This window comes from Phalacrocorax carbo, chromosome 10 (genome assembly GCF_963921805.1).
Source record: "Phalacrocorax carbo chromosome 10, bPhaCar2.1, whole genome shotgun sequence".
NCBI classification, from domain to species: domain Eukaryota; kingdom Metazoa; phylum Chordata; class Aves; order Suliformes; family Phalacrocoracidae; genus Phalacrocorax; species Phalacrocorax carbo.
Window position 1 is genome coordinate 11,260,282 of NC_087522.1, and position 27,792 is coordinate 11,288,073.

Sequence of the window (27,792 nt, forward strand, 5' to 3'; positions counted from 1 at the left end):
ACTCAAGATGTAATCTGAGGACTATTAAAATATAATGTACTTTTAGCTCTTCTACCCAAAATGCAGCCAATTTGTGTAGATTTATCCTACATTTTCATATCAGTATGTTTGTTACAGAATGCTAATATTTTATACCCAAACAAAAGCCTCCTACAGGTTGGCAATGTCTTTAATTGTATAAGGTAGATTCTGTTAGTGAACTTGAAATAATTTAGCCTCCCTTTACAGACAAGGTGACCTTAACCAGATTTATGGAAATGGTAATCAAATGTGCTAGATGGGATGAGTAATGGAAATGCTTAGACTTTCTATTCACTGTTATTTCAACCCACCAGATGATTTTTCAGTTTAATAACAAATACTCAGTCCAGGCTCAGAATAATGAAGTTTTAGAATCCTTCATTAAATTTACCTAAAAGTGGAAAAATTCTACAGGAAAATCATGTAGTCTTGGGATGCAATTCAATGCTTCTAAAAAAAAAAAAGTTTTAAAAGTTCAAACAACTTAAAAGTGTTCTCCAATAATGGTCTTCACAAATTTCAAACCCATGAGCTTACTTCAAGAGAGCAGTCAGATAGGTGGAAATTCTGAGTCAATCCAGAATATGAACAAGACAGTAAGGTTCTTTGGCTTTTAATTTCTTCATTAGTTTAAGATCCAAGGAACTGTGGGTTTTGTTCACTTGGTAGGGGAAAAAAAGTTACTTTTAAACTCTGATTTACCAAAAAAATAAAAGCCCAGAGATTTGCAGACATAATAAAATTTATTTAAATTCCATGCATTACGGTAGCTACAAGTGTAGTCATATGAAACTGAAGGACAATAACTTCTTCTGTCCATACAATGTAGCTGTAGGTGAAATGAATGGGAGTTCCACAGTTACAAAGAAATAAAACAAAAAAAAAAAAAAAACAAAACAAAAAAGGTAAATCTGTTTCAGTTTTGAGTTATCTGTGAATTCAGACACAGTCACTAGACTGTAAACTTTTGGGGGAGGAGATGGGCTCGCCACAATTGTACAACTGAAAATGTTTAATTTAAAACATTCTGAAGAAGCTCTGAAGATACCTTTTAATACTTACTACTAATACTCTGAGAAATGAAGACAAATCCGTTAGCCTTCATCCTAATTGTTAGAATCAGGACAGCAACTGGAGACAGTCCACTTCCAAAGTGCAGCTAAATAGGGTTTTATAACGCAGCTCCTTCAAGTTGTACTGAGTAAGCTTTATTTTGAACCAGTTTTGCTTTAATTTCTCAAGAAAAACCTCACTGGTCCTCCTAAGCTTACATTGCTTTTTGATATGCAAAAATTTACAGACTGTGCTTGATTCTGACTCTCCCATATTTCAGTATGTGCAAACTCTTAGGGGTATTTAAATAGTCTTTCTCCCTCTCAGTTCAGACTGATCTTTAAAACAGCAAGGATTATCCAGCCCTCTAAATTAAAGACAGGGTGAACTGAGTAACTTATATAACTGGCACTTTTTAATTGGCCCAGTTCTCCCACAAAATGCAGCTCTTATAAATACTAATAGGCACTATTGCCACAAATTCTTTTATTTTTGCAATTTTCACTGATTTACTGGTTGTTAGCATTTTCTGCAGTTAAGAATTTAATAATGCTGAATTTTTATAAAGACACAATATGTAGATCTAGCCTTCAAAATTGACTTACTGTGTCTAGTAATAATGTTCAGTCAACCTAAATTCGCTGAAGATATTAACAAATGTAAAGCGAATGAAGGTGCCACATTTACATGAATGTTTTTTAATTTTAAGAATGCATTCGACAAAGGGAAGGGGCAAACCTAATTATTTTAATACAAACTTGGTTGAGTGCCCAATTGCCTCATTTAAAACTGTGTGTGTGGGGAGGCTGAGGAGTTTAGAAAAGTCCAAGTAACCAAATATCCAGGTTACTGGAAAGTTAAAAAGCTAATGCAACTGCGTTACATCCGGATAAAAAACATTATTCAAAAGCAATTCAAATACCGAAAAAGATTTCAAATTGAATAGTTTATTAACATGGTAGTCATCTTTGTAACATGTGCACACACACTCGCACACTCTGAATGATCTGCCTGGAAAAAAGAGGTCTTAATATATATGCTGGGGAAATGAAACATTAAAAATCCTTTAGATTTTCATAATTATAGGCAATTATGTCCACATCACTTACAAAGCTATTGCCGAATCTTTCCAAGGAAGCAGAATTTGGGAGAAAAAAATTATTTTTGGGAAAATTCAACAGTGGCATAGCAGAGCTCTCAATATGAGAAAGCTGACATAATGTGGACCTTTGCTGTGAAATTTGTCTTTGCAAAATATGGGGAGAAGTTTATCAATGGGCAGAAAATAAGAAGGCGGTGTGAAGTAGGCTTTTGCAGAGTCGATTTTCCTCACAGTATTGTGCGGGGGTCATTGAGAAAAATGCTTAGTCCTTCTCTGGAACCAGTTTCAGAACTTTTCCAATTGCAATGGTCTTACCTAAACCAAGGAGGCAAACAGCAGAGTTACATATACTACGAAAAGAATGTACAGGTCTCTAAGAACATGAAAACTTCCCCAAAAAATGCAGGCTCTCCAGAATATTAGAAATAATACAGAGAATAAATTGTTGTATTGCAGAATGAAAGCACCAGTGTATTTAAAAGCACAGTAAAATCGCTATTCTCACAGTAAAGAATACTATGTGGATTGTGGAAAGCCTACTCTATATTCGTCTACGGAAAAGAAAAGGCAGAATCATTCTACCAGATCTGTTTACTGCTTTTAAAGACAATTTATTTTAAATATGTCTCACAAATCTATGAGTTTTACCAGGGTGAATGAGTTAAAGCCCAACATACAACCCTACCTTTTCTAACTTTAAATAGAGAAGCTATGGTTTTCATATTGTAGGTGGACATTCCAGGATGCATTAAGAAAACAGTGCTGGTAATTTTTCAAATTCAACCTTTTGTTTCACAATGCACATTTCTGTACATTATTCCTCTAAAATAAAACACACCTGTTACTAGCAAGAACTCTGCACAAAGACAACAATTTGCTTAGATTTACTTTTCCATTGTTACCCTGATAGCGATTTCCACTACATACCAGCGTTTTAGTACGTCATTGCCATGCATGATCTCCTATTGCAAGTAACTATTTCTTGCAGCAGTTAACTGTTGATCAAGCAGTCTTACCCTCGTCTCTTAAGGTAAAGCGACCCATTTGAGGGAAATCTTTGAATGTCTCAAGGCAGATAGTTCCTGCTGTCCTTAAACGGGCAATGCATACTTGATCTTGTTTCACAAAACGGGGCCGTGTCTTACTTTTTTCTCCTGTTTTTTTGTCTACCAAGCAGATTAAGGCCTGTATAAGTAAAAAATTAATAGTTGTGAGTGAAAAATAAGGGTTATTTTTCTTTACAAACAAAATTGAAGTGGTCTAAGGAAGAAAATACTTAGAAATAAATAAACAACCCGTCTAAGTTTTACTGCATAAGAGTCAATCACGACCTACCACACTTTTCAGAAGGCTTATGCTAACAGTTACAGCCATTTTTGGTTGCGTTACGGTACTGACCAAAGATTCCATTCACAGCTGGAGCTTTGTTGCATTACTTGCTCTACCGAGTGTATGTCACAACAGAACTCCTCGCCCCAAGAAGTGGATTATCTACATTCACATCACAGCTTAAAGGACACTTACTGTTATCTCGACTTCTTCGATACAGGTGTGGATGTGCAGCACAGCATTATAACCTGGGCAGATAATGGATTTGTGCTCAATTATCACTATCTGTAAAACAATTAAGAGTAAGTGCATTTTTCTTCATTTCAATTATAAAAGAGCAGAGAATAACCAAAATACAAAACTATATTAAAATGTGTAGTTGAACAATACATACACAACAAGTTTTTGTGAAAAAGAAAATTTGTAATCAAGTAAGTTGTTTATATTAGGAAAGTGTAAAATTGAAGAATTGGCCTGACAAGATCTTGCTTTCACAACTATAGGTATCTAAAACTTAACTGAATAGTTATATTCAAAACAAATGATATTTTAAAAACTCTAATGATGTGTATCTGTTATTGTCGATTTAGAGATATGATAGCAAACATGATAGCTGAACTAAAACTTCAAATAACTGAAGTTTAGATTCGGTGAAACACAATTATTCTACCTGGGCATCAAATGTGCGTCCAGAATGACACAGGTTGTTGGGATCACAGAGAATAAATCCTGGAAGGATCTCTTCCTCTTCAATTCCCTTCAGTCTGATCTTTAGATTTTCACCTGGGGCTACTGAATCAGTTTCTACATCATCAGAAAGGATTCCAAGAACTTCCACGTTGTGCTTAAAGAAAGCAAAAATGCAGTTTTTATTGTGAATATTTTAGTCTGGTAGAAAATCATTTAAATACAATACAATACAAGGATTTCAATAAATAATTTCGTTATAGTTTAAATTCGTTACATTTGGTTCTGCAAGCTTCAGAACATTTAAAATATTTGAACGATGAGTTACTATTTAAAATAGCATATTTCATAAATTTTAATATAATTCTATAGTAGTTATTCAATGAAAAGCAAATTTCAAAAATATCCACTATTTCTCAAAGTGAAATGAGTTTAAAACTTATGAAGAGATGAGATAAAACAGATGCATATTATATAAGCCGACTACAAAAGCCACATTGCTGTATAGACTCATTACATTCAAAATGTAACAGTCTGAATATTAACACAATCCAGAAAATCCTAGATTACCAAAATTCCACAAGATTTCCTGGAGAAGATGATACATTTAATATCTTTATATTAATGAACGCTCTCCAAGCAAACACCAAAATGTATTTCCAGACGTTCCTCTATGTTGTAACCTCTTCTGATTTTTGTATCTTTACACAGTACTAGATACCAACAGAGAGTAAACATTGGAAAGGCAGAGAAGTTAAAAAAGGAGTAGTTTCAGAAAGAAATCTATTGTTCTGACTTCCAGAAGTTTTAGTTCAATCCTCATTATCTGCCAAAGTAATAAAGTGTGTCATCAAAAGCACTGGCTATTTACTGAATACAAGTTCTGTAACGGTTTAGTTAAAGCCATTTACAATTTATTAATTTCTCCTAATCAACCCCAAAATAATGTGGGCGTCAGATGCATGTCAAGCAGTTTTATAAAAAGCCACTGTCCGTTAAAATATCTTAAAAACTGAAAAGCATAATCTCAAACTGTCTAAGTTTAGTTTCAGCAGCTCTTGAGAAAGGTGACATGGAAGTCAATCTAATTAACATATTTTGATTTGGAAATATCAGCTTTCAACGAGCTGCAGATTTATTGCATGTTTGAGTATTGAGACATTTTCTAGGAAACCACCTCAGCCTACAGAATTAGAAAAAGTGTGTCAGCGTAAGTAAAGATGAGTATTTAAAACCCTTTTTTTAAGAAACCACCATTATTCGAGTACACTATTCTCATCCACTGCCTCTTCTCAACTCTATTTTCACATCCTTCATTTTTATATTTTCACATTCTTCAGGGCAGCACAATGATTCCAATTAGTGATCTTACACTACCTACCCGCACAAACAACCTATTCTTAACTAAAGCAAACTTCAGGTCTTTCACTGGAACACACTGTGTACTGTTTGTATCCTTTATATTTTTTCCTATTTCCCTTAAGGAAGGGAAAAGAGAAAAAGAAAAATAAGAAAAAGGGAAAAAAATTTTGAGCAATATTAACCCACAGCAGGAAAAAGGTTTTGTGGGCCAACTATACATATAACAAAGTAAAGCACAGTTCAAATAAACTAGGTTTTTTTTTTGTAGCCCAGCAATTGAGTTTAAGAGACAACCCAAGTTCTAAATGCTAAAGAGCTATACACACACACACCTGGAAACGTCAACCATGTAAAACAGGAAAGCTTAGTTGTGTTCAACTGAGCAACAGAAAATTTTCTGATTTACAGTAACAAATGCCTTTAAGACTGAAGCTGTTTTTTAGGGTAGTAATATTTAAACCTTACCGTACCTTGTTTGGCATCATCACAAGCTGTTGTCCTTTGCAAATAGAGCCTGACTCCAGCTTCCCAAGGACCACAGTGCCCATATCCTTCACAAAAAGAAATTATATAAAAATTGAAAACACTTTCCTATGGAGTCTGCTCTATTTATGATTTAACTCTAAGTATGATTACTTAACCCTATGAAGTAATTTAGCACTGCTATACCTGATGTTTTGGAAACTGTCCTCATGAAAGATTACAGACTTTAAGAGTCTCATATAATGCCAAAATTATTTACTTCCCCTCCCCTCCTCTATTCTATAGCTGGAAATGTAAACATATCAGTGGAAAAAAAACCCTCTAAAAATACAGTAAATAGTCCATTTACTGCTTTCCAAGAACAGTCCATTTATACTGTTTATCCTATTATTTTAATTTGTACCTTATATTTATCCACAATTGGCAGCCTGATTGGTCCATCAACTGAACGGTTGAAGTTTGGCAAATTATCCAGGTATGGAATAAATGGTAGCCCACTAAAAGAGAAGGCATTTGTTTCAGTTTCATGAGCACCCTTCTGTTTGAAAATTACTCAGAATGGATAAATGCAGTCCAACAAAAGGAATTATTTTCATCCTGTCATCATTAAGAACAGTGACCTCTAAGACAGTTAAATCTATCATAACTTCCCATCATTAGTGTCCGTTTTACCCCAGCTAACATATTAATACCCAGGAAGCTCATGTAGTTTTAAAGTTATATTACAGGCATATTTTTACACAAATGAATTTTTCCTTTGAGAATCTTGCTAGTGTATAATATGTTTTGGAAGTATAAAACCATAAGCTAGGTCCAAACATGATTTTCATTAATGTGTTTTAACTGTCATGAACAATATTGGAAAACATGACATCCAGTGAGAGACATGGCTTGTCACTAATTATTATATGGCTTCAAGCAAACTGTTCATATCAAACAATTACACATTCCAGCAACATGTCAACTGCAGCACCACTGGAAAATTCAAGGGCTAGTATGGCACTCAAACTCAAAGCCAAAGACCACCGCTAATACTATCACAGTCTTCTAACTTTATTCTGCAGTTAGGAAATGCTATTGTTTGGCTTATTGCATGGCTGTGATCTTGGTGCCCTGATTATATGTCCTCAAGCACTTTAGAAGACAGCTACAATATACCATGCTATACTTCCTAGCTTTACCATAGTGTTTACTTTTATTGAAATCAGCAAATATCCAAGTTGCTCAATTTAAGATACGTACATATACCAAGGACAGAATTCTGACTGTTCTTTAAGGTTTGCTCCAGTCAGTCCTGAGCAGGGCATGAAATGAATATCCTTTTTGGGATTGAAGCCAACTTTCTTCAAAAATGGCACCAGTTTCTCTTTACATTCCTCATATCTATTAAAGTGACAAGCAGATCAAGATAAGTTTCAATTGTTCCAGCATGACATAATACTGTGCTTTAAAAAAAACCCCAGACATTTAGTTTTCATCAGTTAAGTTATTCTGTGAGCAGCAAGCAAACCTAATAAAACTTAGTGGCCTATTTGCATCTTCTCCCCAATCTTCCAGCACAACTTGCTGTTGTCTATTACCCCGTTACTCCTCTGCTGCATGAAGTATCATCAGTTTTCTCCATACACCTGGGCTGGGTAAGCAGCAGCAGATGCTATATCTGCTTTTAAGCAATAGATCCAGGCCAAGATAGCAGGAGAGACCAAGCAGACAGCTACTCAGGTCATACTGCAGGCTTTCACTTTAGTGCTGGCTTAGTCTCCTCCAATCTCCTACATAAATTTCCTAAGACTTAATGCTATTTATTTCTGTTGCCCTTCTTCCCCTCGGTCAGCTTCAGCTGAGTTCAGTAATGTCTGAAGGTTGGGGAAGGACTAGGACAGCACAATTGGACATGCCTTATTCTTTTAATAAACTCAGCTGATGCTGTACGGTTGCCTAGTCCCTCATAGCTTTCCAAAAAACCTTTCACAATTCTTGACAGCACAGCAAGTTTTCTGAGAACTCTTCTTATTACACTGTAGAAGAAAACTGTATCCTGTCATTACATAAGTATCTCTAGGGAAGGACTAAGTCACTTTTCAGCAGAGAGCTTAAAGGGGTGAGAAGAAAGATGTGACAGAAGCCATAAAAAGACCTAAGTTTTAACATTTAGGAAAAGTAAAAATCTTTAACATTTGAGTGTTAAGGGAGAAAAGAATAACTTAATCCTTTTTATTAGTTATTTAAATATTACATATTGACTTTCTAGTTATTTTTACCTGGCCTGTATCATCACAAGACTCCCTCCCTTCCCCCTTCTCAGACTGTAATCATAAGCCACTTTATATTATTTACTTATTCAATTCAGCTTATCATTAAAGAACAACCCCAAATAATACAGGGTGGATACTGAAGGTGACCAGGATAATAATTCTCACCAAATCTTAGCTAAGAGTTTACCAGAAACGTGGCCAAGCAATCAAGAATCTGGCAAGCTAAACTACTGAAAAAGTCACTTCCTTTTAGGTTCAGTATAAAGTTTCTAAGTCAACAATTAAACTATGTTAGAATTCATGGATTTATTAGATATGGCTGCACAGATCCAAAGTGTTGAAAATGAATGTTTTATAGTATAGAATTTCAAGCTTAATTGAGAGGCACTGTCCTAGGTACTATGCTTCTGTTTTTCTTGCAATTTTCATCACCTGTCTGTAGTCCACCAGTCTACCATTCTTTCAGCAAAAATAGGGTGCAAAAATTACTTAGGAATTATTTTATTTCCATATCTTTTAATGAATAATATTTTTTTAATATTAAACTCACCTTTCATTACTCCAGTTTACAGTTGGATCATCCATTTTATTAATAAGGACTATTAAATGTTTTACACCTGCTGTTTTTGCTAACATGGCATGTTCTCTTGTTTGTCCACCTTTCTCAAATCCAGTTTCAAATTCTCCTTTTCTTGCAGAAATAACCTAATAAGAAAATACATATTTTAATAATTCTACAATTCTCTCAACAGAACAATTGACAACAGGTAATACTGCCTTAATAAAAAATAGCTTTGGATAGTAAAATAAAAAGCTTTCAAAATGCACTGGTATATCCTCAATATTTCTGTACTGACATATGTAAGAGTCACATGACACCTGTGGACAATTTTATGACACTTAAGTTACTCTAAAAACCACTTGACTTGGTAGAGTTAAGATTTCAAAATTTTGCCCACTGTAACTAACCAGAGGAGTAAATAAGCAAACAAAAGTCAAAAGCTTAATTCCACAGTATATCCAAAATAAAAGAAGCCGATTTGTCCTTACCAGCACAGCAAGATCAGCTTGAGAAGCCCCACCAATCATATTTGGAACAAAGCTCTTATGTCCAGGAGCATCCAGAATAGTGAAGTGTTTCTTCTCAGTTTCAAAATAGGCACGACCCACTTCTACTGTTTTACCTTTGTCTCGTTCTTCTTGGTTTGTGTCTAAGGCCCATGAAAGGTACCTAAACAAAGAGAGGAACAACCCAAATATTCTGGTTTTGTATTAATTTTTACTAAATTTATGTATGATGATTTGTTCATCCTGTCTTTTTTTTTTCCTGCTCAACTATTCTAGCCATGTCAGTGTTACTGAATGTAAGCATTTCCAACACCAATAGTGACTTTTTCTTTAATTTATTGACTGTTTTGTGTATACGTAGTGAGCTGTAACGCCCAGCACTAACTCTCCCTCACATACCTAGAAAATGCAATTCTAAAAACCAGTTTTCAATTACTAAGTTCTCCAGGTATGATCTAACCTCAAATAGTTTAAGCTTTGCCTCAGTTTGAAAAAACACCTCTGGATCAAATACAGAACAATTCTTCTTTCTCAGCATAATTAACTAAAAAAATTAGTCTTATCTGTACATATTCATATTATGAGATTATTATTAGTTCTCATTTATTTGCACATATCAAGCAGAAATTGGCTATGAAATAGACATCACCTTTACATACCCTTTATTTGATACTTTGGTCATATCAACTGTAGTCCACTCTTAATTATATTTTATCCCATTGGCCATTGACAAACAAGTTAGATTTAAGTTAGACAGATGAACCGAAATTTCAAAAAACATCTAGCTCCTTCAGGTTTTGTGAAAATTGGTGAATAGAAAGGAGAGAAAAAAATTAATACTCTCACTAAGGAGAAGTAGTAATAACTAAATTGAACTGGCTTAACATACCAACATTTTTCACCATTAACAGCAGCCTGTAAAGACCTTTAACTTGTCATTTGTATTGACTGGATACCATCTGAAGAGACACTGCTACCTCAGCTGACCAGAGATCAGGGAGGGAGCATCAGGGGCTGTTAAATACAAAGATGTCCTTTCCAACTCAAGAGGTTCCTGAGTCAGAGAAAGCACTAAACATTGGGAATTACGCATATATAATCAGTCTTCCACAGGCAGTAGCTATTTGTCACTGACTGAGTTGTAGGTGGCATGCTAGATGGCTTTTGGTTTGTACATGTACATGTGCTCCTATGTGTCTTCACCATGGCCTGTGCTTCTGGAAGATTTCGGCCAAACCAAAGGTCAGGTTTTACTCAGCTAACAGGAGTTAACCAGGAATTTGTGTGGTAGCTGGATGGGTATTCCTTTTTGCACATAGGGTTTTTTAGGGAAAGATGCGTTTCTGGATGAAACGTCAACTCTGCACTACAGTATAGAATTTTGAGTCACAACGTAAAACTGCTCAAATTTCAAGACTCTCAACATATGAAACGAGCAAACAAGATCTTTGATAATGACACGGAGATTCTTCATACTTTCTGTTGTATATCATGGCATATATTAAGGAATAAAAATAGCATTCAGAGAGGCACTTCCTGCAACTCACTCTCTAAAAGAGGAGGGGAAGAGGAAATCTGTTTTTCAAGCTGTCCAGGGTTTTTGAGGAAGGTCCTGAAATTCATTACTATGGTCAACTACCAACAGGAGGATGATGCTTGCTTGATAAAAAGAATGTATCCCCCTCACGCATATAATACAATTAGTTCAGGTCTATGCCCGCCCCTTGAGTGCTCCATTGCTGCTCTACCCTTAAGGAAGTCTTCAGCTGCTTCTTTACCAGAGCACTTTGAGCCCCTGTTTTCCTCTACCATAGCCAGGAATGGAAAGCTTCCAAAAGAAAAATCAATTTTCCAGGAGTTGTTTGAAGGGGAAAGCATGCTGTTCTATGCGCTGTATACACACACATACACAAAAGCAAAACCCAATGAACCAAAAGACAAAAACCCAAAACAAATAAGAGGCCCGCAAAAAATCCATGCATGACAGCAGCATCGTCTTACCTGGAGGAAACTTAAGAACCGCAGACCCTACCTTTATTCACATACAAATGAGATAGAAGGTGAAAGCCAAAACTATTCACTCTCTCCTCGTGTCTGCCAAATGGACAACTTTAATCTCTGTCCTTTAGATATCTCTGTGCTGTTCACAGGTGAAAGACATACAGATAGAATGACCCCAAGGGCTGCCTGAGAAAAGTGTCTGCCTTGTATTCTTTTTTACCAACTAGGTTTACCAAAGCATCGTAGCAGCAAAACCTGTTCCAATGTGAGTTGCACTGTTCCATGTAGTTTTTACTAAAGAAGTACTGGAGGAAAACATGGATTCCCCCCCCCACTCTTGAAGCCGATTCCAGCAGGAAGCCAGTGCTACAGGAACAGAGACTAAAAAACAGTCTCATTTTCATCATAGTGCAAAGAGAAAAGCACACCATTATCTTCAATAAGTTCATACCATGTTTCTCTGTTTTTTTCTTTAGCTTCTCTTTCATATTTTTCAAGTGTTCTTTTGTCAACCATTCCTGTCAAATACCTAAGGGGGGAAAAAAAAAAAAGTGCAATTTTACATAAGCAGAAACATAGTTCCAAACAGTTCAATGCTTATACAATCCCTACAGATTATTCTGAAAAACTGGAACAGCCTGATGCAAGCAGCAGTGGAATTTTTTCTCCTCAAAAAGCCACACCATTATCTGATATGTAAAAGTACACCAGTACCACTTTAGGAGAAGTATGAGGAATGTCTTTTAAAGCCTAATTGTAAAGTGTTCTGCAGAGGTAACTTTTGAAAAGGAACAACATCTGTTAAATCTGCTTGAGACTAATAGAATATTTCAAAATTAAGTAACAATTGCGATAGGAGAATTTCTCACACCCACTCACCCCCGCTAACTCCCTGTATTCCTAAAATGTAACGAAAAATGTTTTTGGTTTAATTCTTTTTAGATTGAACAAGGAAAGTAATAGCTTGAGAGACTGTTCAGTTATGAAAAGTAGTGTACAGTGTTATTATATTAAAACTGTAATATTTTTCCTTCAAATATTTCTACCTAATCTTCTAACAAAAGTCATCTACTTAGTTTATAAAATTAATGATAACAGTAAATAACGGGTTAATGATAAAGTTGGTACAGCATCCAATTTTTTCACCCCCTCCTTACAACAAAGCGATATTCTGCAAAAACAAAAGACCACAAAAAGCTTCAGGAACATTACACATCAGTAGGAGTGTTAAGAATAGGCATCTGCTTGTACAAGGAGAATACCAGACATGTCAGATAATAAAATGCTAATTTGCTCTAGTATGAACTACAAGGTTAAATGTAGCATGACAATTCCAACATTCCAGTTCGATCAAAACAAAACAAGATGAAAATGCCAAGACAAACACCTCCCACTTTCACTGAGATTATTATTTTAAAATCATAGAAACACTTTGCATCAGCAGGATAGCATTTATTTCTTCCTGTACTACGTTCCGTTTCTTTTTTTTAAACAAACTGTAAGATCTAGCTGCATTTATTTACTTTTGTCTCAAAAATATTGCAGTCTTTAGATACTATTTCTAAAATAAACTTAAACGATTAACTATTAAAATTTTACATTTTGAAATCAAATTATGGCTGACAATGTTACCACCAGGAAATAAGGATATTAAAGGATCTTCATAAAACGGACAAAGTTTAACCAAGGGTATACAAAGCAGTTTCAAATAGCATTTTAAAATGATGAAGACAGTCATGTTGTAAGAAAGGGATTCAGGTTTTTCAATTTAATGATGTGTGCTATTGCTGATTTGTTTCTGTTAAGTAAGTGAAAATCCTATAGCGACAAGATTAGATCTGCTGGAATTAAGAAATTCCAAAGGCAATAAGTAACGAAATAGGGACAGTAACAGTTTATTATAAAAATCTTTATCTAAAGAAAATTTTACTTAATGCATTTAATTCTCAAGAAAAGCAAATTTAAAAATTTATTTTTTTCTTACATTATCTGTCCTCCAATTGTTGACTTGCCAGCATCTAAAAAAAACAAATTCAGTCATTCACAATTTAAAAGAAAATCCTAGAAAAAGAAAACAACTATGAACAAGGTCATCTAATTTCCAAAGAGATATATTTTAAAATGTAATTTTTTGAAGCATCTCTCAGCTTCCCTTCTTTCCATAACAACTTATTGTCAATTCAATCACACTGAATTTTGAAAATTCTGTTTTCATACCTATAAACTTGGCATTATCCATAAAAAAAAGAACTCCCAACAACCAGCAAAAGCATGGGTTAAGACTGTGGGAAGCTCTTGCAAAAACCCTTTCCCTGCTTCCTTTCTCCCTTGTCACTAGCTTCTGTAGGCTGCTCTTCAATATTGGGATGTATCTCTGTCCACTACCTCTTTCCTTGGTGTGACTCCATTCTGAATTTACCTGAGGACTAAGTTACAGTACTTTCAAGGTGATAAGAGACGATACAAATGAAAATACAGAATTTACTGTTAAACTCATTATTCGATAATTCTTCTGTACTTTTGACAGCACTTAATATTTTTCTGAAGCTTGTTGAAACTATTCAATTGGGACATTGCTATAAATGCTTCTTTTAACCCTGAATTATGTTCATCTGTCGTTTATAGCTCTACAATTATTAATATTTTGAATAATATTTTTAAATTTAATAACAATTAATAAGAACCCTATGAAAATATTTAAAACAAGCAGAAAAGGAGCACCACTTTCTGAGTTTGTTCTTTGGATCATAAATACAGATACGTCACTGAAACACTCAATAGAGCAGGTACTTGAGAAATCACGAACACAGAGACTGCAGTGCCCACAAGAATACAGGTATTCTACCCTTGGCACTCTACTCATGAAACACCTTCTTTAAGTTTTTTCATTTTTCCGACACAGCTTCATTAGAATCAATGCTCCTGTTAACTTCAGGACATGGTGAATACATAGATCCCTACAATGAGCAGGATTAATTTCTAATCCTCCAAGTTCTAGATAATACACCACACAAAGATACAATTAGTTCACATTCACTTACAACTTACCTACATGCCCAATGAATACTACATTTACATGCTCTTTTTTAGGAGCACCTGGTGGTGCTACAACAGATTTCGGTTTTGGTATTTCCTCCTCCTCTTCCATCATTTCCTGAGCACTTTCTTCAGAAGGTCCTGCATCCCCTGTGGGACCACCTCCTAGTTCTGCTTCACTTGTTTCTTCTTTGTGGTCCCATGACTCTTCTGGGGACATTTCTGTCTCTCCATTTTCCACTAAAAATTAACCAGTTAGATATACAGAAATAGATAATGAAATTAAAACCAATGACTATGCAGAAAAGCCCCTGCCCCAAAGATACAATCAAAAAGACTTCAACCATCCAATCTGTTAATGTCTTCCTATATAAAAATGGGCAATTGCTGTTTGTTTCTGAAATGATTATTATTGGGAGCTTTCAAACTAGCTTGTGTGCTGACATCAGAAAACTATGATTCACGGGGATTAACAGGGCAACAATTTTACAAGGAAAAAACCAAGCTGAAGATCCACTCAAACCATCACACTGGTCTGAATCCAGAGAGACACACACTACCTTATGTTTAGAAAGGCAGACAGTGTTTTAAGTTCTCTCAAAAGCCATACAAATACAAGGAGAAAGATACAATTTCCATGTTCTGATTGCTCATATTACTGATCACTTTAATATTTTTTGTTAATCACCATTTCACACATATTAATGAGACTACTTTGTAATATGAAATTATTTAATACAGTGCCGATGATTTTTCAGTGTCTAAGTAATTTAAGTGTACCTGTCAATGAATACTAGTGTTCAATTACTTCTTTCCTAATCTAAATACACAGACACAAGGAAAATTAGTAAGACCAAAAATGCAAAGATATTCTTCAATTTTGTTTGTAATAATTCAGCAAAAGCACTATAGAAGTATTTTATAGTACTATCACAGTGAAATAGAACAATTCTCATCTTACCAACAGATTCTGAAATTTCCATGTTAACAGCAGCATTTGAACCTAGGGAAAAAAGAAAAAAATCATTAAGGACACATTTACCATGATTGTACCAAGAACAAAGAAAAACAGAGTGACTACATTAATAAAAGGATGGTTCAGATGCTTGGGCACTTACTAATGCTATTTAATATACAGATTCAAGTTTTAAAAATCTGCTTCATGCAAGCTTTATGATCTCCAATAAACCACTTGGCCTTAGTATGCCTCGCTTAACTAGCTATAAAATTGTAAACAACCACAAATAACCACAAGTTCTTAGAATAGCACTATGAAGATTAAAAGAATGAAGATTCAAAAAGATTCTGAGATTTTTAAAAAGGAGATTATTTGCAATAATTTAAAAATCATGTTTCATGCAGCTGCATTGCATACCATCGGAACATGAAAACAATTACCTTCACAAGAGGCCGTCTGCTCCTCTGGAGAAGTCTCTACAGGTGCGCCTGTAAAGAAGTTTAACTTTTAAAATACACTGATGTAACCAATTTCTCCCAACTTTATTCCAAGAAGTGTATTTAAGAAAAAACATCTCCCACTCCCGAAAACACTACTAACTATAGCCTCCAAGCACAAATACTTCTAAAGAACACTGCCTAAAAGTTGTGAAAATAATACACCAGTTCTAAAAACAGTTCTCCCCACCCCAAGGAAAGATACACTTAAAGCAAGTTTTAAAGGAAGCAATTTTTCTATACATAGTATTTACCTGCCCATTCTTTCTGGACATGCTGTCTATTTAAGTGTTAGTAGCGAATTGGTGTTTAAAAATGTCAAACCAGTTTCATTGTATCCAAGGAAACAAACCATGTGTGGTGTCACAAGTGTATGGAAAGGTTCTGCCAGCTTCAGCTGCTACTGCCCCACAATTTCACATAAGCATTGAGGAGAAAATTGAAACAAACTATTAAGAATAAATTAAGATCTTCTGTAGTTATTAAGGTCAAGAGATGATAAAGTCATTCACATACCTGGTATGTTTGCCAGCCCACCATAATAGTCATATTAGCCTGAGGGCAATCTCACCACTCACGTGTATATCAAAGCCACAGGTATGTTTTTTGGATAAATCACTCAAACCTTCTCATGCACTAAACCATGCCACTAAACTATATGCTGAGGTATAACTAGTTATTAAACCTACTAAGAGTGATACGTTCCAATTCAGTTACACCCCATGATGTTTCAGGACATTATTCCACATGATCAAGAGGCCTTCTATAATTATCCCTAAAACTGTAACCTATTTAGTTTTCTCTTGGTATAAATTCAACTTAATGATTCTTTGAAACAAGTTCATTATCATATTTTTTTCAGGCACATACCCAATCCATACCCTCTATTCAGCTGTACTCCAGCGCCCCTTCAATCCCATTACTTGCTCTATATGCATGATGGAACCTAACGATGAAACAAATCCCCTCAAAAGAACAAAACCATACAGAAAAGGACCTGCTTTTCTAAGCCGCTTTGCTTTCGCCCTGTTTGCGTATTTGCTGCAGACCTCTATAAACTGGAGCAGTGCTGCAAAAGCTGGAAGAGGGCCAGAGGACAAAACTTGCAGGCAGGGTGAATGTGGGTCACAGCAGAACACCCAGTGACCAGCAGCAGTGGAGGGGGCACAGCAACACAGAAGATGAAACTGGTCTGAGCGAGGTTCCCTACACTCCCCTGTGATATCCTACGTGATCAGCACTCCAGGGTCCCAAAACCACAGGAGCAAAACTTCAAGAGAAACCTTTAATATAGTAAGTAAAAGCATAACAATAGAATACCTTGAGATTCCTTGTAAGAAGTGATACATTACTCGCATCTGAGAGCTGGAAAAGACTCATATCAGCCCATTTATGAGTGAGGTAAGCAGGTGGCACAGAATCTAGGTATGAACCTAATGCCTCCATTTTGTAACACATCAGAAGATTGTTGGCTATTTCACACACACTATGGTTGGGACACAAATATTTTAATTACAAGATCATTTCAACAAGCTTTTAATTTCACTCCTGAAGTTTGTCCATAATTAAAACCATTAAATGACGGTATTTATGCACTTGCCTTGAAACAGAAGCTCTACAAGTAGTTGAAGTTTTATTTAATTCCTTAGAAATACACTGTCAATCAACAGCATTCATAATAAACTCAGTTTTTCTTTCTGGTCTGTAATACAGCAGGCACACTGACAGGAAAAAGAAGTTTCTTCACAAATAACAGAGAGGAGGTAGGAAATTGTTAACCTAAAAAGGTCCATCTGTTAAATTTTGTACAAGTCTAGCACACAAGAGAATCAATAAGCAGTCTGTGTGTGGATCCTAAACAGCACTAAGGCCACACTATCAAGTGGCAACGGATACTCAGTTTTGACCACAGCTGCTTATTAAATTCTGGTCACTTTGGTACACAAGTGGCTGGCATGCTTTGGAAGAGGACACTGAATTACATAAAACATACGCTGTGCCTTCAAAGCAGAAAAGGAATACAAACCGCTCTAAAAAAGCTCATTATAAAGAAAACAAGTAAAAAATAAAGAATCTTAATTTCAAAAAGAACAGGCTTTAAGTGATAAAAATAAACAGTCCTCAGTAATTGTTTACTTCTGATAAACAATTTCAGGTTATGTCAGGTTATTTCAGGCACTGGTACACTGCAAACAAGTATACAAGAGAAAAATCTAACTTTATAGGGTCAGATTTAACGCTCGCTCTGTGGGGAAATGAACAGATTGTCTTAAAGGCATAGTTCAGGCAATCACCTGAAAAAGGATGCAGTCCTGCTTCTCAGACCATTGGGTTGCCGCATTTTGCTCTTTGTCATCTCTCCTTGTGTCAGCCCTAGTGTACTTATAACTATTGAAGGTCCACAAAGGGAGCTGGTCTGCCCAAAAACTGAACTAGCAAAGAACCTACTAGCTTTTGGGTGGATCAGCACTCTGAAGCAACATACTGGCTGGGTGGAAGAGCACCACTAGTGCCATGGCTGGGAGGACAGAAACGCAATCTCAGTAATTCAAGGAAAAACACTTCACCTTTAAGTTTGAGTTCTGAAACACCTAGAGAACGTTTGGATCACATAGAAAGGAGATGGCAATTCTGAACCTAGTTGAGATAGGCTTACTACGTAGGACTCAATATTGGATTAGGACATGAGAAGAACTTCAACTCCACACTGTCCCTGGGGCAAAATATTTGGACAAATCCAGTGAACTGAAGTAACCTTGCTTATTTTGCCCATGAGATAAAGCAGTCACTACAACAAAATACCTTTAAAGGTGAGAGAAACCGAGAAAGGTTCTAAGTAGTCCTTGTAACTTATCCCAATATCTCTAAAACATTAAAGTGGATATGCAAAGTTTTTCATTTTGTGGAAGTCAGGGAACTAACTAACAACATTTATAGTTAACGTAGTTTACTATTATTGTAAAAATGTTACAGCAAATTAAACACAAATTAGAAAAATCTGTAGCACACTTCAAGTTCAGCTTAAAAATTCTAGATCCTCATCTGTGAAAACCATTCAGATAGGAATCTTGTCATATGAGAGGGATTCAAAATGCAGTTTGTATGAAATCTGGTTTTAAGGTCAGAACATGTCTGAAATAAGAAATCTTTAAGTCATGCTTCAAATTATTGCCTTTACAATAAACAACAATTAGATTTTACATGGCATCCTCCATACTCCATCTCACCTCAAACCATAAGTCAAGAACTGTTGTTGCAACCTTATTCACTGTATTACACGAGGTGAGTGGTTTATCCTTAGTCCTCTTGAACATCAGAGCCCTAGAAATCTTTTGGAATACCTTTGTTATCAACAACAAAGGCAAAAATTGATATATATGCTGCATTTATATACTGGTAGACCAGGAGTCAAGGCCATTATGTAATTTAGAGTCTTGTCTGAATACAGTAAAAATTATTTTTTTTTTTAATATAAAATTAACTGGAGGAGTGCATGCTCCCGATAAAGAGTTCAAAATTGCACAACTTCTAAAACATAGGTCTCTAAAATACAGCTGACATCTTAAAGAAATACTGCGAGAATCCACTCTGCCTATTTCATTCACATGATATTCTACTACAGCTGATGAGTTTTTTGTGTATTACATCAAGTTTTGTACTTGCATGCATTTTTGCTGCACAATAACCAAAGCTACACAGGTAGAATGAATTAAAACTCAACCTCTGAAAAGATTGTTTAAAACCAACATTTTAAAGCAGTATAAGCCAGGAACTTCATAGCATTAACAGTTTAGAATACTTGCACAGAAACAATAGAAAATTGCTTTATAATAAATTTATACTAGAATGAAAAAAGATTCTCCTATATGGAACAGGCAGAGCTGGTAAACTGAGAATCAATATTAGAAGAACAACTGCAGTTAAAATACAGTATTCAAGTGAAACTCAAGTGCTAAGCAGTAATGACAACTTCCATCATTACATAAGCTGCAGCATTTACCAGATGCACAGAATAAGCCAAGAGACATCTCCACACAAGCAGATACTGTTCAGTGATTAACTGGTAACTCCTCAGAAGCAGTTACCTGAGCCACAATGCAAATGCCTTCACAGAGTTGATGAGAGGCTGTAATTTGTTGCTACGTGTGGCAGCACTCACAGCTCCCAGCCTGCCAGTGGTAAGAACCTAGACAGTGCTGGTACCTGACTATGGGGTTAATGAAACTGTTCTCAGAACAGAGCATAGAGAGAGATTAAAAGGAAAAAAAAAAAAGGGCAAATACAGTTTGAAAGAAGCGTCTTATCTACAGAACTTAGATGGTCTGTATAGTGAGCTGCTTGTTGCTCCTCCAATACAGGCATCGAGTTTGTTCACAGGAATTCCTGGAAGGCTGAGGAGTGAAGAAATGCATGACACCCACCTTAGGACTGCCATCACCTTTTCATTTGTGTGACTTGAATACCCGAGTTCAGTAAGTATTTACACAATAGTCATGTAGTCACAACAGTTTTCTTGAATTATGTAACAGCTGTTTGCCTTCCCCCCCTTTTTTTTAAGTGAAAGCATAAAGGGAATTACAGCAAAGTAAAAGATAAAGGTCTGAATCAAGCACAGAGAGCATGAGAATCAGAACGTAAAAACCACCATGAGTTTCTTCATTAGCAAAAAACACCCACAAAAAATTTTTTAAACCACAAATAAGTGGTAGTGCTAAACAAAGTATTTAATATTCAATATTTTAAAATATACAGAAAAGGTTTTCAGGAGATCACTGCAATTAAGGCAGTTCTGAAAGTTAACTTAAATCCCAAATTATTTTATTCTTGTCTCTCCCCTGCTTCAAGGCCTACACCCTAGCTTCACCAGTGGGCACAGAGATGTATGCCCAATTTTTAAGATGCACCAATGTAAGAGCAGTTTTAACAGTTTTACAAAGTTTAATAGACTTTGTAAAATTCACAAAAAAGCTAGCACTTGCTTTGTATTCATAGGATTTTGTTACATGTTAGCTTAGTAAGACTCTCCTCCTTCCTTCCCCAGTGAGGACACACCTTAAGTTTATCTTATCTAAAACTGACATGCTTCTTCACAAATAAGTCTTTAAGAAGGCCTATGGGGATTTTTCAGGCAATATAATGGAAAACCCTTTTCCTTAAGGCCAAGCATTGGCACTCAGTTGATAACTTGAGTTTTGAGGCAGGTAGTCAAGAAATCAAGCTCTGTATGAGAATAGTTAAGGATTCCACTCTCTAACTGTCATGGTTTAGCCCCAGTCAGCAACCAAGCTCCACCCAGACACTCATTTGCTCCCCCCATGTGAGATGGGGGAGAGAATCAGAAGAGTAAAAGTGAAAAAACAGTTTAATAGGTAAAGCAAAAGCCACGTGCACAAGCAAAGCAAAACAAGGAATTCATTCATCGCTTCCCATGGGCAGGCAGGTGTTCAGCCATCTGCAGGAAAGCAGGGCTCCATCACACATAATGGCTACTTGGGAAGACAAATAGCATAACTCTGAACATCCCTGCCTTCCTTCTTCCCCCAGCTCTATATGCTGAGCATGACATCATATGGTGTGGGACATCCCTTGGGTCAGCTGGGGTCAGCTGTCCCTCCTCCCAGCTTCTCATGCACCTGGCAGACCAAGGGAAGCTACAGAAGTCCCCAACCAGTGCAAGCAACCACACACAAATCTAAGCTCCCCATGGATTTTTAGCAGGTTAAGTTCAGGATCTTAACATTTAAACATAAAAGAATAACATTTACACATACATTCTTAGACTGTTCTAGAGAACATATTTTTAATATTGCATCACCTGTCCTAAACTAACTTATGCACTGAAATTCAGTGTCATTTTCATTTAGACCTCTTCAAAACATAGTCATAAATTTCACTGATGAAATTTCAACTGCTTAATTCCTTCATAATAAGAAAGCCAAAATAAAACCATCTTTTTATGTTGGCTTCATACAATCAGCTGCTTCTCATGCTTGCATGTCTCATCACAAAATAGGAGAATCCCCAAATTCTGAAAATGGAATTGTAAAACCAGGTCGCTAGTAGAATCCAAGAATTATCCCAAATTACTTTTGTGTTCATTTTGATATAGCGATCAAGTTTTAAGACAACATCATGCTTTCAAATATGTTAAATCAGTAGTCCAAACCAGGGTGCAAAACACGATCAGCAAACTGCATGTAGACTCCAGGACAGTTCATCTAGTCCACAGCTGGCTCCCAGTGGTCTGTTTTTCATTGGAGTCACACAAAAGTCACAAGCATCATGAATTATACTAACAGAAGCAATACAATCCCGGCTACCTTCCTGGGGGCAGTTCAGAGGTAGACAAAGGATCTGTGTAATACATTGGCACCTTGACTGCATTGCACAGGTATATTTTATCTGATCATCTGGCAAGCCAGTGCCAAGACTTACAGCCTTTCTCTGCACTGTTTTAAAAGAGGTTGTGCAGCTCACCTGTCTAGGGAAGCTGATACAGAAGAACACTGCTCTAGGTAGTCAAGTGCTGACTCAAAGATTTTTTTGATACGTATTTATACCCTATACTGGCATGCACAATACAACACTGATTTGCTGTCATGTAAGCACTTAAGTTTACAGTTATGAAGGATTAACAGCAGCATTACCAACACCCTACTCGTGAGGAAACCATCAGCATACAGCTATTCAAATGTTGATAAGAGTAAACCATGTAATCCTTTAGTATAATAGCTTCTTGAATGGTGGCCTACTAGTTTTAGACAAACAAGACTTTCTTAGCAAGTTCATATGCAAAGTGAAGTCTCTTGATGGCTGAATTGTTGAAGAGTCTTAAAGTACAGCCTACAGAGAATGGTGTAAAACAAAAGATGACCAGTTTTAGGGACCACAATGATAAACATAACAACCTACTCTGGAAATTACAGGCTTCAGAACTTTTGTGTCTGATTGGCGGGGGGTGGAAGTAGGGGTGGCACAGGCAGAATATAGGTATGTCTCAGCTAGCTACAAGGTCAAGAAAAATAAGGGCAGGGAAAACCAGATAGATGCCATATCCATTTGTTTACAGCGTTTGAAGGCTGAAGTTGGCCAGCTGCTTGAACATAACTATTAAAAAGTGACTGCTGTGGGTGAGTGAGGACATTTAGGGAATGAAGCAGTCTAAAGGTCATTGAATCTTAAGCCAGATGTTTGCTTGGCTCAAGACTGTAGGTGTAAGTTTTCTAAACTTTAGTCATTAACAAACCTGTTCAGAATTTTACCTGAAGTGGTCAAGAGAGCTACTAAATGAAGCAGTAGCACTAATACCACCAAAAGGAAAGATAGCGTTTATCCTTACACTAGGTGCTAAGTGTCACGCATTTGTTCTTATTACTTTCATTATTAATGACACTTTTTTCTTACCAGAACCACTGCATACTTCAAATCATTGAACAATTCAGGTTGGAAGGGACGCCAGGAAGTTATATAGTTCAGTATTCTACTCCAAGCAAAGTCAACAGTGAATACTTCAAAATTACTTCTAAAAAGAAGAAAAACTAACATAAAACATAGTAAAGCCCATACAAGGAAGCTGTGATCAATTTTACCAAGAATCCTGTGAATACTGAAGAACTATGACAAAAATCGAACCACAAGAATGCAGGTTGATGCTGCATTTTCAGATATTTTTTGCTTCTCTCATACCTAAGATCCAAACAAAACTCAGATAATAGAAAACTTACTGATTTCTATTAATAAAGGGGGGGCGTGCAGCAGCAGTGAAAGGAAGGTTTTAACTATTCCCTTACACCTCCAAACCGTGCTTGATATAGAAACAAACAAAAAAAATCACCCAAATGAAGTTACATCTTATATACACTTAGAAAATTAATAAACAATAGTACAAAAATAAGGCATAGATGCTACAGAACAGTAAAGCTGCAAGGTACAGTTGTGATTAAGAATGTTTAGAGGCCCTTACACAATCTACTGTCATTTTATCGACCATAACACCTTGCCTTAATTTAGTTGAGTTTGCTAGCCCAGCAACTGCTATCTACTGTAAATTTCCCTAGAAGTACATCATGTTCATAACATACTTGACACGCTCACTGGAAGGAACTGTGGTACAGTGATGTCTGCTGCAGACAGAAAAAATTGTGCAGTCTTTATTTCGCATTTCTGATAGAATCCAACAAAAAGGGATTTTACGTGAGTTTGACTTGGACACAATTTGATAAAAGCAAGCCCTTGCAGCTACAACGTTTGGAACATATGGGTTTTAACCTGTTCCCTAGGTTCAAAAATTTAAACATATGCTTTCTGCATATAGTCAAATGATAATTTAATACCAAAGTAATTCTGAAACTACCTGCAAGCAAAAATTGTATTAGTAGTAAACATCAGTCAGACACTCTCCCTAATACACAATTTGCAATCCAAAGGAAGCACGCATAAAAAAGTTTTAAACTAAACTTCTTGGAATGCAGGTCTCAAGAGTTTCCTGATTTTAAAAAGTTAAATCTTGCTCCCTAAATGACCTCTGTGAGTGTTATTTCAGTGCTCTAAACATAAGTTACAAGAATTTATACAAATTACTAAAAATGCGAAGTTAGTGTGCATAAACGGAAACACTATTACACGCTACAGCCCCACGATGGAGATCAGTTCTGTGGAGCTTTTCTGTATGCCATGCTGCCACTATATATTTATCTTGACCTACAACATCCTTTGAATTACTAAGGAATTATGACTCAAACAAAACCTCACCAAGAGAAAGTTCCAAGAAAAGTGTTACTAGAACTTCAGGTCCTCAAACTGACACCCAGCTTTTTAAATTCTTCCTAAAAAATCAAGATTAATTTAGATTCTTCCCAGTACAAACCAATATTTGTACAGACCTCAATAGAGATAATAGAAATATATTTTTTCTCACAATGTAATGAAGACTGAGTGCCACAGAACACCAAATTCCCTACAGGAGCAAAAGCAAACTGGGTTGCTGAAAAGTAACATATTCAGCACCATTTTCTAATCACACAATGTTCTCACTTATTTCCAGAGCAAGCTCCACCTAGTTCTTCGAGCCAGGAAAGTAGTTGTCACCTTATATGAACACCTGCAAGGACAAGACTGTTGATTACTTTCTGTAACTGAGTACATCACACCTGGAAAAGTACCTAACAAGTATAGTACTCCAGTTAAGAAAGAAACTAGGTTTTGATTTTTTTTTGGGGGTGGGTGTGGTGTGTGTATTGGTTGTGTTGTTTCTTTCTTTCTTAACTGCAGATTTGTCTGCTTAATCTTAGGGACATCCAAGTTAATTATAGAAACTTAAAATTCTAAACCTTAAAGAAGATCTAGAAGCAAGGTGAATTCAAACCAGGTAGATTATAGCACTATGTAGGAAACATACTCAGCAACTAAAATGGAAAAAGCTATTCTGATCACTCCAGGTGACCAGGGTGCTTTCAGTCTCCAGTCTCTGGAAAGACAAAGCTCATCATAGGTCTCAGAAATAGCAAAATAGTGGAGAAAAGGAGAGCATGAAGAAATAAATATAATAAGCAGGTAGGAAATTTGGGTTAAAACCCTAACAAAAACAAAATTAAATATAGGAAGGCTTAGAAGAAACTTTACAAAAGTAGCCAGGGAGAAAAAACAAAGTTACTCTAACATTCAAAACCCCAAGAAAGTTTTCAGTCACAGCATTGATTACGTAGTTAAGAGATACTTAGATTCGGGTTGCAATGGCTGAAACACACACTAGAATCAAATTTGAAGATTATTCAAAGGTGCATCACATTTGGAGCACAGCCTCAAGCTATCTACTCTACCTTTACACCTGTGAACCTTAAGACATACATTTATTCTAAATGGAATCCAAGAGCCTGCCCACAGCTTCTTAGAAGTGTATTTAATACATATCGCCTGCCTGCATAGCACATGAGCTACAATTTCTGATAAAAGTTAGGAGTGCTGAACAGCTATAAAAAACACATAATCTAACATTCACTCTAACACAAAAAATGGGTTAATAGTCTGTTATGAAAATTTTAAAGCTTAGATATGAAAGTTACAGATTTTAGCTGTTAACATCTGATAACTTTACATACAAGGGAGAGCAAGACTAATTAATATATTAAATTAGAACACAATAAGTAATAAGCCACAATCAACAGGAAATTGTGACAAACATAACGTAACAAGCAGTCACTTCATGAAATTAAATCCCTATAATCAATATCTGAAATACTAGCTTGTTTCATATTGTACCAACAGGGATACAAAAAACTATAGAAAAAAATAGGAAGGTGTTAAACATCATACTCAGTCAGGTCTCAAACTCCTTAGCTGCAGGAGTGACATTAAAATCCTACCACAGAGTTAACTAGCATGTCTCATGCTTGGAAGGACCTTCAGTTTAGAGCTGGAAATTAAAAAGTAGCTCTCCTTTAATTTCCCATATGCAAAGTAAATCTCGTATAAACATTGGTTGCATACACAAAGATCCTCTGAAGTTAAAAGTCAGGTAAATTTCAAGTTATTCCATTGACTGAGGCCAGCTGGACAAACCTCCTTTCCCTACTAATCATTTATCAGCTTAATATTGGAAAAAAATAACTATGTGATATAATCTTCAGAAAGACAAGATACATCTGAAGCACTAGTAGCTGAAGCAGTGCTGTTTTCCCCAGCAACACTAAATTTTTTACCACCAAAACCTCCGACAACTTCTCTAGTGCTTTAGGACGATGAGAGCTACGTGGTTTCTTCTCGTCACGGGCGACCCTTCGCAAGTAAAGGTACGAGGGAAAGGTACACAGGGTCCACAGGCGGCCAGACCACACCAGTTACTGCTGCCCCTTGAGCACAATACCACGGCTTGACCTCCCACCGCACACCCTGCAGGGTCCCCACTGCCCCAGCTGTACCACAGCGGCCTGCAGACCCCCTCCCATGGCCCCCACGAACTCTCGGGGCTGCATCAGACGCCGCACCCAGCTCCTCTGCCATGCCCCACGGCTCCCCTGCCCAGGCTCTGCTGCTTTACGCCCCGTCCCCAAAACCCTCTCCCACATAGGACTCCCCCCGGCTGTATACCCCGCGGCGCCTGCCCTCGACGACGAAGGGCCCTTAGGACCCAGGGCCCCAGGCCGGGTCGCTCTCCCACTCCCGGGCCGGGTCGTCTCTCGGCTCCCCCCGGCCCAGCGCGCCCGCCCGCACCTACCCGGCCTGACCGCCCCGGTCCCCGGGCTGCCGGCCGCCTCCCAGCCCGGCCCCCTCGACCGCCGGAGGCCCTCCGCGCCGCGCTCTAGCCCCGCGTGGCCCTTTCCCTCCTCCCCCTCGGGGGCGCGACAGCCTTCGCCCCGGGCCCCTCCGAGCACGGCCCCGCGCCCTTCCAACATGGCCCCCATCCCTCCGCCCTCGGCGCCCACCCGCCGGCGCTACCCCGTCCCGGCGCGGCAGTTACCGTGGGGCGGCGGCGGCGGCAGGCCGGGCGGCGGCGAGGGCGGCGGCAGGCCGGGCGCCGGGCCCCCCCTCAGGAAGGACGGCACGAACTCAGCGGCGTGGACGTTGGGCACGAAGGGCTTGGCGTTGACGTTCAGCTGCCGGCTGAAGGCCGCCCCGAGCAGCTCCTGCTGGGCCTCGGCCTCCGCGGCCGGCGGGGCGGACCCCGGGCCAGCGCCGCTGCCCGGCTCGATATCCGCCTGATCCCAGCAGTCGGGAGCCGAGTCGCTGCTGCTCCCGCTGCCGCTCCCGTTCGCCTCCATTTTGTGGCTGCCCCACAAGCCTCTGCGGCCCCGAAGCGTCTCCCAGCGTCCGGGGTAAGGGGGAAGCCGGCGGCGGCACCGACTCAGCACTCGCTCCGCCGACTCCGCGTGTACTCCACCACCCCGACGCGAGCGCAGTGCGGCCTCCCAGCGCTGCCCTGCGCCCTCCCCGCAGCCTCCCCCG

At 37.6% G+C, this 27,792-nt stretch overlaps 1 protein-coding gene across 2 annotated transcripts; it reads right to left on the reverse strand.

The window, feature by feature from the left end:
* Window positions 1-745: 745 nt before the first annotated feature.
* GSPT1 (G1 to S phase transition 1) lies at window positions 746-27,754 on the reverse strand. 2 transcript variants are annotated; one of them, XM_064461863.1, is made up of 15 exons: window positions 27,308-27,754; window positions 15,796-15,843; window positions 15,359-15,400; window positions 14,410-14,637; window positions 13,346-13,379; window positions 11,813-11,890; window positions 9,343-9,523; window positions 8,843-8,997; window positions 7,280-7,420; window positions 6,441-6,534; window positions 6,025-6,105; window positions 4,176-4,349; window positions 3,701-3,790; window positions 3,193-3,361; window positions 746-2,491 (listed from the first exon to the last, which is right to left on the reverse strand). In XM_064461863.1, exons 1-15 carry the CDS (start codon window positions 27,606-27,608, stop codon window positions 2,439-2,441), a joined length of 1,869 nt encoding a protein of 622 aa, XP_064317933.1. In that variant the 5' UTR covers window positions 27,609-27,754; the 3' UTR covers window positions 746-2,438. The 2 variants fall into 2 exon arrangements, with proteins under 2 accessions (XP_064317933.1, XP_064317934.1); XM_064461864.1 differs by lacking the exon at window positions 27,308-27,754 and adding an exon at window positions 27,065-27,087.
* Window positions 27,755-27,792: the final 38 nt, after the last annotated feature.